At 53.2% G+C, this 16,293-nt stretch overlaps 1 protein-coding gene and 1 pseudogene across 1 annotated transcript; one reads left to right on the forward strand and one right to left on the reverse strand.

Annotated features, from left to right (window-relative positions):
• Positions 1-745: 745 nt before the first annotated feature.
• LOC149280745 (leucine-rich repeat-containing protein 58) lies at positions 746-11,544 on the reverse strand. Its single transcript, XM_089500154.1, has 4 exons — positions 11,093-11,544; positions 1,788-1,916; positions 1,382-1,659; positions 746-939 (listed from the first exon to the last, which is right to left on the reverse strand). Exons 1-4 carry the CDS (start codon positions 11,542-11,544, stop codon positions 746-748), a joined length of 1,053 nt encoding a protein of 350 aa, XP_089356280.1.
• Positions 11,545-13,541: 1,997 nt separating this feature from the next.
• On the forward strand, positions 13,542-14,303 carry LOC149280746 (axonemal dynein light intermediate polypeptide 1 pseudogene; annotated as a pseudogene).
• The last annotated feature ends 1,990 nt before the right edge of the window (positions 14,304-16,293 follow it).

Consider the following 16,293-nt stretch of genomic DNA (forward strand, 5'->3'; position numbering starts at 1 on the left):
CTCCAGTGGCCAATAACGGATCATTAATGCAAAGTGGTTGAGGGACGACCGGTGCGATTACTCGTAAATATAAATTATATATATTATTAGACATTTTCTTCTTTAGTGCTAAATAATTGTATTTTTCGCCCCAAAGGCAGTGCCTACGTTTTTTTTTTTTCTGATCTTCTGCAGCCATCAGCGCGAGGACCCCCATCACCCCCCCCACTACATTAAAGCAAGTGCCAGGGGCTCAGCGCCGACTACATCCACCACTTAGAGGACATGGCCAGAGAAATGTCCGAGTAGCCGGGGCCTTAACGCCTAAGCAGCCAGTCCCAAGGGCCAGGATAAAGGGCCGGCGATACTAGGAAGTGTTTCCCGGTACTTGAAGCATCATGCAGTCACTACAAAACTTCCGGAAACTGCCCCCAGCTGATGTAGCCCGCCCCCCCCCCGGGGTAAATCTGGTCTACATTTAGTCCCGTTAATAAATCTGGTTAGGGATCCAGTCTGAGCCCCGGATCACGGCTTCAACAAAATCTCTGTAGTAAGAGCCGAGCGAGCAGAAGGAGTGCTAGGAGTTTCAGTCCGTCTTAGAGTAAGAGGGTCTCCGCAGTGAACGGGTTCATTTGGACCGGCCGGAGCTGGCGGCCCCCGGGGGTCACGGTGTGTAGTTTGGAAGCACCGGTTGGATGAGTCACAGCAGATCACACGTCTCCTCCGCGTCCTCGCGCAGGCACAGCGCAGGCAGCGTCCGCGAGGGTCACCCCAGGAGTACTTTCTGCATTCTGCGGGCCGCCGCATGGGCCTCGTCCTCGGAGTCCGACTCACTGTGGGACGCGGAGCTGCACGGAGACGAACACTCGGGGGAGCACAGGTAGTGCATGAGCGGGAGCCGGTACTTGCCGCAGAAATCCACAAATTTGATCTGACGGACGCAGCAGTCAAAGTAGACGCCTGGAGGGGGAGAGCGCAGCGTGAGACACGAGGGCAATAAAACGCCGATCAACGCGGGGCAAAACAAACAGGAGTTACACGGCCCCCGAGCGAAGGCCACAAGCGGTGGGGTAACTCCGGCTTTCAGTACGGGAATCACCCCCAAAATCCCGCTAGATTCCAGGGCCACGTTCTGTTCCGGTTTTATACGGATTTAAATAAAAGATAATTATGCCCTCCCAGCACCGATCCAATCCTCCAATTACATCACTCGGAATCCCTTTATTACATCACAGAAGATTATAGTAAAGAGGAGCCCAGGCTGCGGGGGCCGATCGGTAATTCAATTGTTTAGAAAATAGAAACAAAAACGATCGGAATTTTATGAAAAAGTTGAAAATCTCAGCCCTTCCTGGTCCTGCGAGTGAATTAACCCCCCCTCCCCCGGGCGCCGTCCTCTTACCGCCACACTTGGGGTTGGGGCATTTGCTGGCCAGTTCCAGGTATGTCAGCAGGTTCTCGGGGAGCTCCCAGGGGGAGTAGGGAATGCCACGGCTCTTGACGGTGCGTCCGGCCAGCTCCAGCAGCGTGGGCGGGGTGTAGGTGAGATCCCGGACAAACCTCACCACCAACGGGTTTCCGCGCAGGCTCAGCTCCTGCAGCTGCACCAGGCTGAGGATCTCGCGGGGCAGGTAGGTCAGGAGGTTGTTGTGGAGACTGAGTGAGCGCAGAGAATGGACCCTGGAGAAAAGGGACAGCGTGAGTGCCAGCCGCGGGGGACGCTCTACTAAGCAGCGCGCGCTGCAGGGACTCACTGTGCCAGCCGCAGGGGGACGCTCTACTAAGCAGCGCACGCTTTGCGGACTCACTGTGCCAGCTGCGGGGGGACGCTCTGGATGCGGTTGTCGCAGAGGACCAGGTAGCTGAGATACGGCAGGTTGGCCAGCTCCGGGGGGATGGAGGAGATGAAGTTGCCGCCCAGGTAGAGGAACTCGAGGCTGGAAGAGAAAAAGAGGGCGAGGGTTGGACGGTCTCCGTGACGTAGAAGATAAAGATGGCCCAGGGGGCCGAGATATCTCGGGGCAACAACTTTAACCTCTGAGACAGAATTGCTCGGTATAAATAACCCCCGTTGACTCAGTCTCAAGTTACGGGAAGGGTTAATCGTCACCAAGTAGAAGCCCGTGAGAAGATGCCGGGCACTCCGGGGTTAACGAATGAACGCGATTAACACCCGACGGCTAGATCCATTCACACGATCGCCGGGCGAGAGACCCCGTTACAGTGGGCCCCGGAAATACACCAATAAAAGAAGGGGCCTCATGATCAGGCCTGGATCATGCTAGTGGGGGAGGTCACCGTAGGGCCAATTCCCTATAGGTCAGGGTTAATGGGGGGTGGGGTTAAGAGGGCATTAAAAGGCAGACACTTTCCTATGGTCATCTACCTCTTTGTAAAACAGGAAGGAGAGGCAGATAGAAAAGGTTGTTTTTCAGGAGGATTCCTTTACCGTGGTGCCATGGCTGACTTGGAGGTGCTGATGTCCAGGATCCGAGACTCGGCTTTGCGACGGGGGACGGCGTGGCTGGAGGAACGGCTGGAGCAGCTGACCGGTAGCCCTTCGCAGGCAGAGGACGGCGCGGCGCCTGGATCTCCCGTGGCGACGCAGAGGATCACCAGGGCACGGCGCACCCGCCCCCCAGAGAGGTTCAGCCCGGAGTTGTCTGCCGGCCGGCGGCGGAGTTCCCGGGTCCAGGGGCGTGCGGCTGGCAGCCCGCGAAGATCCTTTTCTACGAAGGTGGGCGTGGCGGAGCAGGAGCCTCATGACGTTCGCCGAACCGCCGGGACGGCTGTGCGGCGGGACGGCCGGGGACGAAGAGTGTCAGTGTCCCCGGCTCCAGGTCCTTCTCGCCGGTTGGGGGCGGAGCTGGCATCGGGGAGGCGGGCTGCTCGGCGGCCCGTCTCCCGGTCACGTGACCGCTCGTCCGGAGCGGCAGCTAGGGGTAGAAGCAGGACTCGCTCCTTACGGCGGTCCTGCTCGCGGCACGTCTCACCTCAGCACTCCAGTTCGGGTGGCCGCTCTAATATGGCTGCTCCTTCATCTGGACCGGCTGCAGGGTGTTGGTTGAATTAATGGTCGAATTCTCCTCAGAAAAAGTTATTTCCTTTAATAGATTATGCGCATAATCGAGACAAGGCACACAGCACACAAAAGTCGAAGCGTTGTCTAATTACATATTTGGATTACATGATTTATATAACTTCTTATACTTCTTATCTGCTTCTAATAGCATGCATCATTCTGATTGGTTACTTTTTAAGCAGGTTACGCCTCTTAGTAGATATGTTGGCGCAACTCGTGATACATCATAGACTAGACATTTTCTACTGTCTTTGTCAGCAATAATATTTATGATTACATAAGCATTTTTCTAACACAGGGCAGTTCAGCAGGGCTTCATCATCTCAGCGGCGGGCGGCTTCACCTGACCTCTTCTCCTCTCCTGCACAGCCCCCTTTGATGGCTTCTGGAACGGCTGCGCAGGCACATTCGGGCCAGCCTGGTGAGTCCTCAGGGGATATGATGGCTGCTCCTGTGTATGCTTTCCAACAGGCTATGACGGGGGTTAAAGATGTATCTGGGGTTAACCCGGGGGATTGGGGTTCTTTTATGGGTGCATTGGCTTCCCTTTTGAGAAATATTCCTGCAGGGGCTCCGGGCGGTTCTGGGGTTGCGCCTGTTGCACCTACAGCGCCTGTTGCGCCGACTGTACCTGTTGCACTGGATATGCCTGCGGCGGCTACGGTTTCTGTGGTTTCTAAGTCTTCTGGGTCAGAGGTTACGGGGGTGGCTTCGTCTGCGGTTTCCGTGCCTACTTCCAATGTGGTAACGACAGGCGTTGCGGCTGATCCGGTGCATCCGTCTGATACTGCAAAGGGGGAGGTATACGTCTGTTTTGAGGGTCCTTTGGGAGCTCATTTGAAACAGGAATTAAAGGAAAGAATTTGGAAAGGGGAATATGTGGATATTTTTACCCTTCTCCCGTTGGAGCGGTTTCAGTTGGATAGATCATCTAAGTTTGATGAGAAGAAGGACGAGGAGAGGCGGAGGTTTCGCCTGATACCTCGCACTTTTCAGAACTGGTTGCAGGCATTTGCTATCCTGGCAAGCGTAATTGGGGAAAAGGCTTCTGACCAATGTTCTCAGCTCTTTTGTTATATGGACAGTGTCACGGTCAGGACTACTTGCCAAGCCGTGACTGTGTGGAGGGCATGGGCATGAAGGGGTAATAGCACCAGGCCTCTGGATTTACTAACTTCACCCCTTAACAAGGCATAAGTTACACCAAATTAACCCCCAAATCCTGCCTGTATCCCCCCAGGTAGTCTGCCACCACTCACGATTTTGATACCGGATTCGTGAGAAATCCGAATTAGAACCTTTATCTCTATATATATATATCAACCCACCCCGGGCAACATATATATATATATATATATATATATCTCAACCTCCCCCCACCCCCACCCCGGGCAAACAACATATATATATATATATATCCTGTAAAACTTAATAACAATACGGTAACGCGTTATCCTCTCTTAGGGTTCGTGGATATCGATACCAGAGCCCAAAGACAGACTTGGATTATGAATATTTTAATAACAAAAAGACAAAGATTACACAGGGCCAGAATCACAAAAACAAGACATACAAAATAAAAGTAAAACAGCAAACAGTTCTTAAAAACAATAGGACTTAAACACAGGACCCTCACTCACGAGTTTCTCCAATACACAGGACCCTCACTCACGAGTTTCTCCAATACACAGGACCCTCACTCACGAGTTTCTCCAATACACAGGACCCTCACTCACGAGTTTCTCCAATACACAGGACCCTCACTCACGAGTTTCTCCAATACACAGGACCCTCACTCACGAGTTTCTCCAATAAGCCGGCCTGTGGGAACTCCTTAAGTCCAGATGGTGTCTTACGATGTTGTTCCGATCAGAGTATATCATGGAGTTCTGCTTTGAGGTCGCTGCTTTGTCCCTAAATCAGACTTTTGCAAGCAAACGCCCCTCTGACCACATGACTGATTATATGACACCATCCCCAAGAATCGGGTCCCATCTTTGATGTGCCAATAAGTTATGGGGGGGTAAAGGTGATGGAAACCCCTCCACTTAAGATAGGAATGGAATTCCTATAACTCAGGGTCCTTATCTGTTAGGCCATGAATCACCACAGGGGTCCTTTGGGAAGATGACCCCTCTACCCAGAACAGATACAGAGGGCATTCACAAAGAAACACATTAAATCAACCTCAGATTAACTCATTGAATGCTTAAACAAAGAAACTAACCACCTCTGCTGGGTTACCCTTCCATGCATCCACTACGTTATATGAGTTAATCATGACAGACAGTATAGGGGAAGCTCACAGGTTATATGGTGGGTTAGCCTGGCTCCGCTATGACGAGCAGTTTCGCCAGCGTAAGGCGGTGCGGTCATCTATACGGTGGGATCATAAGGATATTGCCTTATGGCTTAAGGTCATGGCTCCTGTTCGGCAGCCCTTTTCAGGGACTGCCGGCGGGGCTAGCAACTCGTCGCCGGCAGGGCTCAAAAAGGGATATTGCTGGCAGTTCAATGAAGGACAGTGCAAGTGGGGTACCAGCTGCAGGTTTAAGCACGAGTGTTCCGGGTCCCACCCCCTGTCAAAATGTTTTAAGAAGGGATATGGTTTTAGCTCAAAAAGGGATGACTCCAGTGAGACTAAGTGAGATGCGGCCCTGGTTGGCTTGTTACCCTGACAGGACGGCTGCGGGGTTGTTGGAAGCCAGTTTTTCTGACGGGTTTTTCATTCCGTTTACTGAAATTTGTGTTTCTGGTGTTCCCAAGAATTTGAAGTCTGCCCTGTCTTTTCCTGATATCGTGGGAGAAAAATTGGCAAAGGAGGTGGCTCTGGGTCGTATGGCGGGCCCTTTCCTTATCCCCCCCCCCCCCTCGATGATTTGCGAGTGTCACCTTTGGGTGTAGTGCCCAAGAAGGAACCCGGAAAATTTAGGATGATTCATCACCTTTCTTTTCCGAGAGGGGGTTCCGTGAACGACGGGATTGACAAGGAGTTGTGTACCGTCTCATATGCTTCTTTTGACTCGGCGTTACACTGGGTTCGGCGTTACGGGCAGGGGGCTTTGTTGGCTAAAACCGACATTGAGTCGGCTTTTCGGCTCCTCCCTGTTCATCCGGATTGTTTTCATCTTTTAGGTTGCTTTTGGGATGAGAAATATTTCGTGGATAAGTGCTTGCCTATGGGCTGCTCGATTTCATGTTTCTATTTCGAAACTTTTAGCTGTTTTTTGGAATGGGTGATCAGGGAGGAGGCTGGGGTCTCTTCTGTCATCCATTACTTGGACGACTTTCTGTGTGTTGGCCCGGGGGGGGGGGGGGGGGTCGCAGGTCTGTGCAATGATGTTGTCTACGCTCCAGAGTGTTATGAAGCGTTTTGGGGTTCCCTTGGCTCATGACAAGACGGAAGGGCCCGTTACTAAGTTGAAGTTTCTAGGAATAGAAATTGATTCTCGGGCCATGGTTTTCCAGTTGCCTATGGAGAAAGTGAATGACTTGCGTTTTTTGGTTGGTCATTTTCGTTCGGTTAAGAAGGTGACTTTACGGCAAATACAATCTCTTCTGGGTAAACTTAACTTCGCTTGTCGCATAATCCCGATGGGGCGGGTTTTTTGTAGGCGATTGGCGATCGCCTCCGCCGGGGTTAAGGCCTCCCATCACTTTATCCGGATCACGTATGACTTGCGGGAAGACTTAGCAGTCTGGGACGTGTTTTTAAGGGAATATAATGGGAGAACCGTGTGGATGGATGAGGTGGTTTCTAATGTGGATCTGGAATTTTTTACGGATGCGGCTGGTGGTGACGGTTACGGGGCTTTTGTGGGGGGGTCAGTGGAGTGCCTCCACTTGGCCCGCCGCTTGGAAGGGTTCTGTCCTCTGTCGGAATCTAGTGTTCCTCGAACTTTTTCCGGTGGTTGTGGCCGTGGAGTTATGGGGCGACATGTTTCGAAATAAGCGAGTGCGTTTGCATTGCGACAATTTGGGTGTGGTGATGGCTATTAATAAGGTGTCTGCCCCTTCACCCCCGGTCGTGAAATTGTTGTGGCATCTTGTTTTGCGATGTCTGCAACTTAACATGTTTTTAACGGCAGTCCACATACCCGGTGTAGAGAATTCTATCGCTGATGCTTTGTCTCGACAGCAATGGTCACGATTTCGGCAGCTGGCACCTACGGCCCTTCAGGTGGGCTTGCCTTGCCCATCCTGGCTTTGGACGATGGGGGACGTCGCGCTTTGAACCTGATACGTCGGTCGCTGGCTCCCTCTACTTGGACGGCCTATCAGAAGGCTTGGACGTCTTGGGACGCTTTTGTGGGGTCCAGCGGAAACCCTTCCTCTACTGAAGATAGGGTGTTGGTGTTGCTGAGATATTTGGGCGACTCATTTGAGAAAGGGGTGTCGGTTTCCAAGGTGAACCAGTTGGTTTCCGCTCTTTCGTTTCGGTGTAAAGTGACGAGTGAGGCTGATTTCTGTAAAGTCTTTGTTGTTCAACAAGCGTTAAAAGGCTTTCGGAAAGGTTTCCGGACGAGGGATTCTCGTCGACCGGTTACGTTTCATATCCTGGGCGGGTTTTGCGAGGGTCTGGGCACGCTTTGTAGGGACCGGTATGAGGAAGTCTTGTTTCGTGCTGCTTTTGTGGTGGCCTTTTTTGGGGCCTTGCGTATCAGCGAGTTTGTTAGTCCATCACGGGGGGGGGGGGGGGGGGGGTCGGTGGGGGTGTGTGCTTTCAAGATGTGTTGGTGGGGGTTGATGTGGTGCGGTTGTTTATTCGGCGGTCTAAAACGGATCAGTTGGGTAAGGGTTTTACAGTCTCCTTGTGTCAGTTGTCGGGGTCGTCCTTGTGTCCGGTGGTGTGCTTGTCGCAATTTTTGCAATATCGTCCTAGTGTTCAGGGGCCATTTTTTGTACACACTGATGGTTCCTTTTTGTCGCGCTATCAGTTCGTAGCGATATTCCGTAAAGGGCTGGCGCTGCTGGGATTGTCCCTTGGTGAATTTGCGTCTCACTCATTCCGGATCGGTGCGGCCACGGAAGCGGCTAGGTGGGGCCTTCCTGATGAGACAATTCAGCGCATTGGGAGGTGGAAGTCGTCCCGGTTTCGATCTTATATACGGCCTCAGCTCGTCTGATGTCGTTTTTCCTCCCTCCTTTCTGCTGCGTGTTGTTTTAACCGGTTTGGTTTGTTTATTTTTGCAGATCAGGCCTGCTGCCAGGTGTGGATTTTTGGCCATTCATTTGTCTACTGGGCGGAAAGGAGGGCGGCCGTCCGAGAACGGGGTACTCAATTGGGTCTTTCAATGGATGACGCTCAGGTTAGATGGTTCGGTTTTCGGGGTAAGACTTGGGGGGAGATTATTGCCGAATTTGATGCTAGGGTTCGGTCCGATTCTCCTCCGCATGTTTTAGTGTTGCACGGTGGTGGTAACGACCTTTGTGGAATCCCACTGAGGGTTTTAATGCGGGACATTAAATGCGATTTGGTACACGTTTTCCGGGAACGGTGATGGTGTGGTCCCATATCACTCCACGACTTTTTTGGCGTGGTGCCAGGTCATTGCAGGGGGTTAACAGGGCCAGGGTGAAGCTTAACAAGGTGGTGTCTAAATTTGTGTCCAGATTTGGGGGTATTGTGGTGCCCCATTATGACCTAGAAGGTGACAATGCGGCTCTCTTCCGCAAGGATGGTGTTCACTTGACCGATATTGGATCGGACATATGGTTGTTGGATGTTCGGTGTGGTGTGGAAAAGGCTGTTTCTTTGTGGAGGAGCCAGCACATTCAAGTCGGGTCGGATGCGCTGGCCGTGGCGGGGAACTGAGGTTCCCGTCAGGTTTTTAGGGTTGGTGTAGTCAGGATACGTGGTAAAATTGTTGCGGTTTTCCATCCGAGGTATGGAATCCGTGAGTACTGGAAGTGTTGGTGGGCCTTTTTTCCACGGGCAGGGTCCCATGGAAAAGGGAAGCCTTCGTGTTTACACCACGGGCTAGTGCGGTTTTACGGCTCGTGGTTGGTGTACGCGGCAACATGCTGTGATCAGGTAGTGGTGATGTACTTAGTGGTCGCACGGTCGGTGGTTGTAACCTCCTTGGGTTTAAAAAGCGGTTAAATTTGGCGGTTTATGCATTAAGCTTGGAGGTTACACAAGTTTCAACAAATGTATGTTTAAATAAAGTTTACGTGTCGCAGTACTTACCAGAAATAAACTGTGGCCTTTTAAAATCCCATCGGTGGTCTGTCATTTGTTTTATTATTATTACACTCTTAACATGACCCCACAAATGTATCTAGTGCCTTGATCAAGGCCAACTCTGGGACCGCACTACATACTCGATATCTACTTCATGTGGGGGGCGCTGGAGACCAACGTTACACACAGCATCCACCTCAGCGCCCCCCACGTGAAGTAGATATCGAGTATCGGGGGGGAGGCTTTTAGGTGCGCTCTTCATCGCCGGGATCCGGGGCGCATGGGGTTAACGATCAGCGTTTCCAGGAATGGGGAACGCGTCCTGCGCCCCCCCCCCCGCCCGATCATCCATCGGCTGCCGTGAACTTTATACACACTTTATAACTGGAGCAAATAAACAGGGGCGGGGGCCAGGGGGCAAACTACCACCCCCCCCACACACACACACATTACCAGTGGGGGTTCAACACGGGATTATAACGGCGAGCAGGTTCTGCAGTTTGCATCCCGGAGGAATGGGGCAGCGGGGGCCACAACGGAGGGGGCGGGGGGAGACAGGTCATCAGAACGTGACGGGTCCAAAGACCACAAAATTCCTCGGCTCGGGGAACGAGCTGCCGGGGGCCGAACTCCCTCCAATCTCACGTGACAGAGTCAAAGGAGTTTGAAGGAGGAAGTTTGGATCCAAGGAGGGGAGGAATAAAGGCCGGTAAAGAACCGAGCAACCGGTCGCAGCGAGAGCCCCCCCTGCATAATGTGTTACTATAACAACCAGAAATAAACTCAAGCTGGAAGGGGTTAATAAACAGAATGTGCTTATCACTGCTAATTGCCGGGAGTGCGATAGTCTGCGGGGTATCAGTGACGGCACTCAGCGTGCCGCGCATGTCCTCGGCCACCTGGGACAGAGATAAGGCATCGGAAAAAGTTCCCACCGGGATGGAGTGACTAGAGCCGGACGGACCCCCCCAACTAACAAAAGCCCCCGCCATCAATCCCAAATAACCCCCCCAAAATATACCCGGAGGCTTCTACATGGGGTGCGTAACAATAGGGCAGAGAACTTACTGGGGAGGAATAACCCCGCAGATCCTGAGAACAGGTAGTTAAGACCTCGGCTCCCATAACGCGGGGATCTAATAAATATATCTGTGAATAGAAACCCGGCCCCCTGCCGGCGACCAATCGCAAAGCCCTGGAACCCCGCCGCCACATCGGCCCCCGTCTAGTCGCCGTTTCTCCTGCTGTAACGACTCAAACCTTAATCAGTCGTTGGTCTCGTCTTAGATTCCGGATGTCTATCCCATTCAACGGGGCCCGGCGTCGGCTCCATCAGCCCCGGGGGAAGCGATTCAGTGTCACACGCCCCACTTCCTGCCGCTCTCAGCAGCTTAAAGCTAAGGGAGACAACTCCGGTCCGCAGGGGGCCACAAACTGGTCCAGGGCTTTGATGACAATCATTGGTCCCCAGGAGCTTACACTCTAATCCATGTAAATGAAGGAACGGCGACTTCCGCGCTCTCAGCCAGATTTATAGGAAAAGGTAACATCAAGTGACTTCCCGGCCCCTCACAGAGGTCTGTGTCCCCCCGGCTCTGTGGCCCCTCACAGAGGTCTGTGCCCCCCCCCTCCGGCCCCTCACAGAGGTCTGTGCCCCCCCCCTCCGGCTCTGTGGCCCCTCACAGAGGTCTGTGCCCCCCCCCTCCGGCCCCTCACAGAGGTCTGTGCCCCCCCCCCCCTCCGGCTCTGTGGCCCCTCACAGAGGTCTGTGCCCCCCACTCCGGCTCTGTGGCCCCTCACAGAGGTCTGTGCCCCCCCCCTCCGGCTCTGTGGCCCCCAGGACTCACCTGATGAGGTTGTCGATCTCAGCCGGGATGCTCTTCAGCCGGTTCCCCCCGAAGGACAGGGATTTGAGGCTCTGCATGTGGAGGATCTGGCTGGGGATCTCCTCGAAGCGATTCCCGCTGAGGTTCAGGACCTCCAGCCGCAGGGCCGGCAGCTCCTTGGGCAGAGAGAACTCGTCCAGGCGGTTGTTTTTGGCCAGCAGGGTCTTCAGCTTGGTCAGGCCGAGGATCTCCTCCCCGATGTAGGCCATGTTGTTGCTGCTGATATCCAGGAGCAGGAGGCCGGAGAAGGAGGCCACGCTGGGCGGCAGGACCACCAAGCGGTTGTGGGCCAGGAGCAGCTGGTGGGTCTCCTTCCTCCGGTCCTCGCTCACCTGCTCCAGGCTGAGGTTCTCCAGCCCCAGGCGGGACATGTTCAGGACGTTGTCCCCGTCATCCACCTCAGGGCCCTCCATGGCTGTCGCCCCACAACCGACCCTTTCTGTGGGGCAAATTTAATGCCCCCTCCCGGCGTGTGCTGCCCGCCTCTCACCCGACTAAGATACCCCCGCAGCCGGAGGGCGCTGCTGGGAGGATCCGCGGTAAGCGCCCAGGCTCAGCCCCTCAGAGATGCCCCAGCGGCCACCGCTCGCACCCCATGCAGCAATATCCCGGAATCTTATGCAACTGCCCCCTGCGGCCACAACCTCCCTCCACCGGGCGTGGCGGCCCCGGAACGTGTATATCCGGGCGCTGAGCCCGGACTCCGGAAGAGGCCGAATACCCCGTGCAGGGCGCAGGGCTGCCGTGACGTCACGGGAGGGGCGGAGACCTGGAGCTGAGTTGATACAGTGAGCCGGATGGTGACAGCAGCATTACTCAGCAGGTGCCCCGCGGGACAAGAGGGCAGATAGCGGTGCAAGCGCCGGGGCAAAGGGTAAATCCAGATAATACCCCGGGGAAGGGGGTAATAGGGATAAATAATGATAAGCTGCCGGAGCATTGGGGTAAATATAACAATGAAGCCATCAGTGCTGGGGGTAACTAGCAATAGTTTGACTTGGCTGGGGCAGATAAACAAAGAGGAACAGCCCTTTCCGGCCCAAATACCCCTTTAGCCCCCCCATAGCGGACAAGACCCAGTCCCGGCACTGAAAAAAGACCCTTTACTGCCCGAGACAGAGACCCCCGAAACCTCCGGACACAGAACCGGCAACCTACGACCCGGACCCCGCCGGCAGAGCGGCCCCATCCCATGCATGTTTAATCCCCTCCTCACTGTATTACCCTCTACCGCTTCTGCTGGGAGGCTGTTCCTCTTATCTACCACTCTCAGCAATGTAAAACTTCCTTAATATTAACTGCCCAGCAGCAGCTTCTGCTAAAAACAAGTTCTAGTCTGACCGATAATAGAAATATATAAATACCGAATACAACGCGTTATGGATCTATATAATATATATTATTATTATGTATTGGTTTATATAGCGCCATCATATTCCGTAGCGCTGTACAACGGGTAGACAGGACATGAGAAGTAGTATATAACATAACAATCTGACTTCCAGAAACAACAGGTGAGGACGGCCCTGCGCACAGGAGCTTACAATCTATATATAAAGTCCCCCGATTCCGCGTGGCCCCCGGTTACTGCCAGTGAAGCCGTTAATCTGGGATTGTGTGTTATTATTATTTATATATCGCCATCATACTCCGCAGCGCTGTACAATGTGTTATTATTATTTATATATCGCCGTCATACTCCGCAGCGCTGTACAATGTGTTATTATTATTTATATATCGCCATCATACTCCGCAGCGCTGTACAATGTGTTATTATTATTTATATATCGCCGTCATACTCCGCAGCGCTGTACAATGTGTTATTATTATTTATATATCGCCGTCATACTCCGCAGCGCTGTACAATGTGTTATTATTTATATATCGCCGTCATACTCCGCAGCGCTGTACAATGTGTTATTATTATTTATATATCGCCGTCATACTCCGCAGCGCTGTACAATGTGTTATTATTATTTATATATCGCCGTCATACTCCGCAGCGCTGTACAATGTGTGTTATTATTTATATATCGCCGTCATACTCTGCAGCGCTGTACAATGTGTGTTATTATTATTTATATATCGCCGTCATACTCCGCAGCGCTGTACAATGTGTGTTATTATTTATTGTTTTATATAGGACCGTCACCCCCCCCCCCCCCCCCCCGGTAGGAGTCATGTGACCCGGGGCAGGCAGGTAAACAATTGGTAAAGTCCCTGCTGGGCTCGGGCACATTCGCTCCTACAGCTCTCTGGATCATGTGACCCAGGAGTCACATGACCCGATGACATCAGCGGCTGGGCGGGCACTAGCTCTAGCACTCGGTTGCCTAGGAGACGCTGCAGCGTTGGTTACTCGCTCTCTGCTCGCAGTTGCCTGTCCGGTGAGTCTGAAGCGGCTGCCGCCATGAGCTCCCCGGCCGACTCGCTGCTCAAATACAACAACCCGGTCCTCGTCAGCACCAAAAGCGGGAGGAAGTCCCCCAAATCCCGCACCCTGAGACCCATCGCCCCGGTGCCGCCCCCGCTCACCGCCCCGGTGCCCCCGCCGCCGAAGAGCCTCACGCCGGACACCAGCAGGCCCCCCGAGGAGATCCTCGACGCCGTCCTGCCCCCCCGCCAATGGACGGAGAGCGAGCAGGCGTGGATCCAGCGGGTGTCGAGCGCGCCGAGCACGCGCATGGACGTCGTCCGCCTGCAGGAGGAGCTGGACGCCAAGCTGCAGCAGAGGCAGGCGCGGGAGACCGGCATCTGCCCCGTGCGCAGAGAGCTCTACTCCCAGTGCTTCGACGAGCTCATCCGCCACGTGACCATTAACTGCGCCGAGAGAGGGGTCCTGCTCCTCCGCGTGCGCGACGAGATCAACATGACCGTCTCGGCCTACCAGACCCTGTACGAGAGCAGCGTGGCCTTCGGGATGAGGAAGGCCCTGCAGGCCGAGCAGGGGAAGTCCGACACGGAGGGCCGGATCGGACAGCTGGAGCTGGACAAGAAAGATCTGGAGAGGCAGCTGAACGAGCAGAAGGCCAAGTGCGAGGCCACCGAGAAGCGGGAGGCCGAGCGGCGCCAGGCGGAGGAGAAGAAGCACGCCGAGGAGGTGCAGTTCCTCAAGAGAACCAACCAGCAGCTCAAGGCTCAGCTCGAGGGGATTATCGCCCCCAAGAAGTGAGGGGAACTGCCCCGGGGGCCCGGCCTCCGCCCAAGTGCCAAGGGGACAGAGGAGCTGGGGGGGGTAAGGAGAGAGGAATATCTATGGGGGGGTAAGGAGAGAGGAACATCTATAGGGGGGTAAGGATAGAGGAATATATATGGGGGGTAAGGATAGAGGAATATCTATAGGGGGGTAAGGAGAGAGGAATATCTATGGGGGGGTAAGGAGAGAGGAATATCTATGGGGGGGTAAGGAGAGAGGAACATCTATAGGGGGGTAAGGATAGAGGAATATATATGGGGGGTAAGGATAGAGGAATATCTATAGGGGGGTAAGGAGAGAGGAATATCTATGGGGGGGTAAGGAGAGAGGAATATCTATGGGGGGGTAAGGAGAGAGGAATATCTATAGGGGGGTAAGGATAGAGGAATATATATGGGGGGTAAGGATAGAGGAATATATATGGGGGGGTAAGGAGAGAGGAATATCTATGGGGGGTAAGGATAGAGGAATATATATGGGGGGTAATTGCCCCCTGAGCTGCTCTCGTTTGAACTCTGAGCCACCAGCAGAAGCCTTATTCCCCAAAAAGTCTCGATGCAGCTTTTACACCGTGTCCGGATCCTTTCCATGCTCATTACGGGACATTTGTGCTGCACCTAAATGGGGGGAAAAATGGCTTTTACTTGCTGTAAAGGGCATATAATGTGCGGATTGTATCCTCAGCGGCAGGTTCTGTGTTGCTCCTGGGGGGAGGGGGGTATTTGTATGGATTTGTTGCCAAGCGTTTAACATGTTGTGTGCCACAGGGTAGTCAGCACACGCTTCCCGTCACGCGTGTTCCGCCTTCTGATTTCTAACTTCTGGAAAATAAACTGAACTTTTGAAACTCTCGGCAGTCTTTCTTTCGTTTCCCAAAAGGCAGGGCAGGGGCAGGTAATGACCCGGGGGGGGGTTAACGGTGGGGTTGTTTTTAAGCGGGTGCCACCCGTCGTGTGTGTGGGGGGGTTAAGCTGAATTGTAAATGGTTAATGTAACATTTTATTTCATCTGTTAAGGCTGCAGTACCACCGCGTCACGGGAACAAACTACACGTTTCTCTAATAACTGCCCCAAAAAATCCCAGGCAGGGGAGGAGCTTCTGAACTCTCCACCTGTCAATCATTATATTTATTTACAAATAAAAATGATGGGTTTTTTTTGCGATAGCCCACATTTTATTTTTTGGGGTTATTTGTTATGTTATGTAGAAATATAATTCCTAAAAAGACAGGAGATGGATTCCATCTGACGAGGAGACTTCTGAGCTCCTGGACCTTTACATATATCTTCTGAACATTTTATATATTAATCTGCCGGTCGGAGAGAGAGCGAGCCGGTGCGCGAGACACGGAGGATTCATAAACCCCGCTGTGTCCGGATCCCCTTCATACCAGCAGGCGGCCTCCTCTAACACGGAGATTTTGGAGACCGCCGAGTCCTGGGCTGCTCTGGAAAGCTCAGATTCCGGGAAGGATGACAGAAGATAAAGTTATCCGGATCCCGGCTCTTAAGATCTTCCAACCCACTTTATCCATGTCTACATCTGGTTTATGATGTCACCTTCCACTTAAATGACATCATCAGCAAAGATAAGACACCCGGGCAGCGGATAAAACCAGCTCAGCATTTCTGGACCCGGAGCCTCCAAGGTTTACTCTGATCCGGTTGTGATCGAGGCAGATTCACGGGACGGGGCCGATTCACAGAGTTTTAAGAGTAGATTATTGGACAAGGAGCAGGTTCTCGCGGTGATAGAAACCCAGAACCCGCCGGCAGATCGGCCCCATCCGGCCCCCGTTTCTCCTGCTGTAAAGACTCAAACCTTAATCAGTCGTTGGTCTCGTCTTAGATTCAGGAGCCGTATGTCTATCCCGCGCATGTTTAATCCCCTCACTGTATTACCCTCTACCGCTTCTGCTGGGAGGCTGTTCCACTTATCTACCACCCGGTCAGATTCCCCTTGTTT

This window comes from Sceloporus occidentalis, unplaced genomic scaffold (assembly GCF_023333645.1).
Source record: "Sceloporus occidentalis isolate IW3139 unplaced genomic scaffold, rSceOcc1.0.p SCAF_148, whole genome shotgun sequence".
NCBI lineage: Eukaryota > Metazoa > Chordata > Lepidosauria > Squamata > Phrynosomatidae > Sceloporus > Sceloporus occidentalis.

What these genes read in the sequence shown, in the direction of transcription:
- LOC149280745 (XM_089500154.1), bottom strand. Translation starts at nt 11,544, where the DNA reads ATGGAGGGCCCTGAGGTGGATGACGGGGACAACGTCCTGAACATGTCC. An exon ending in GAGATCGACAACCTCATCAG is followed by an intron (nt 1,917 to 11,092) that starts GTGAGTCCTGGG and finishes TTTCTCTTCCAG; the next exon opens with CCTCGAGTTCCTCTACCTGG. An exon ending in GTCCCCCCGCAGCTGGCACA is followed by an intron (nt 1,660 to 1,787) that starts GTGAGTCCGCAA and finishes CCTTTTCTCCAG; the next exon opens with GGTCCATTCTCTGCGCTCAC.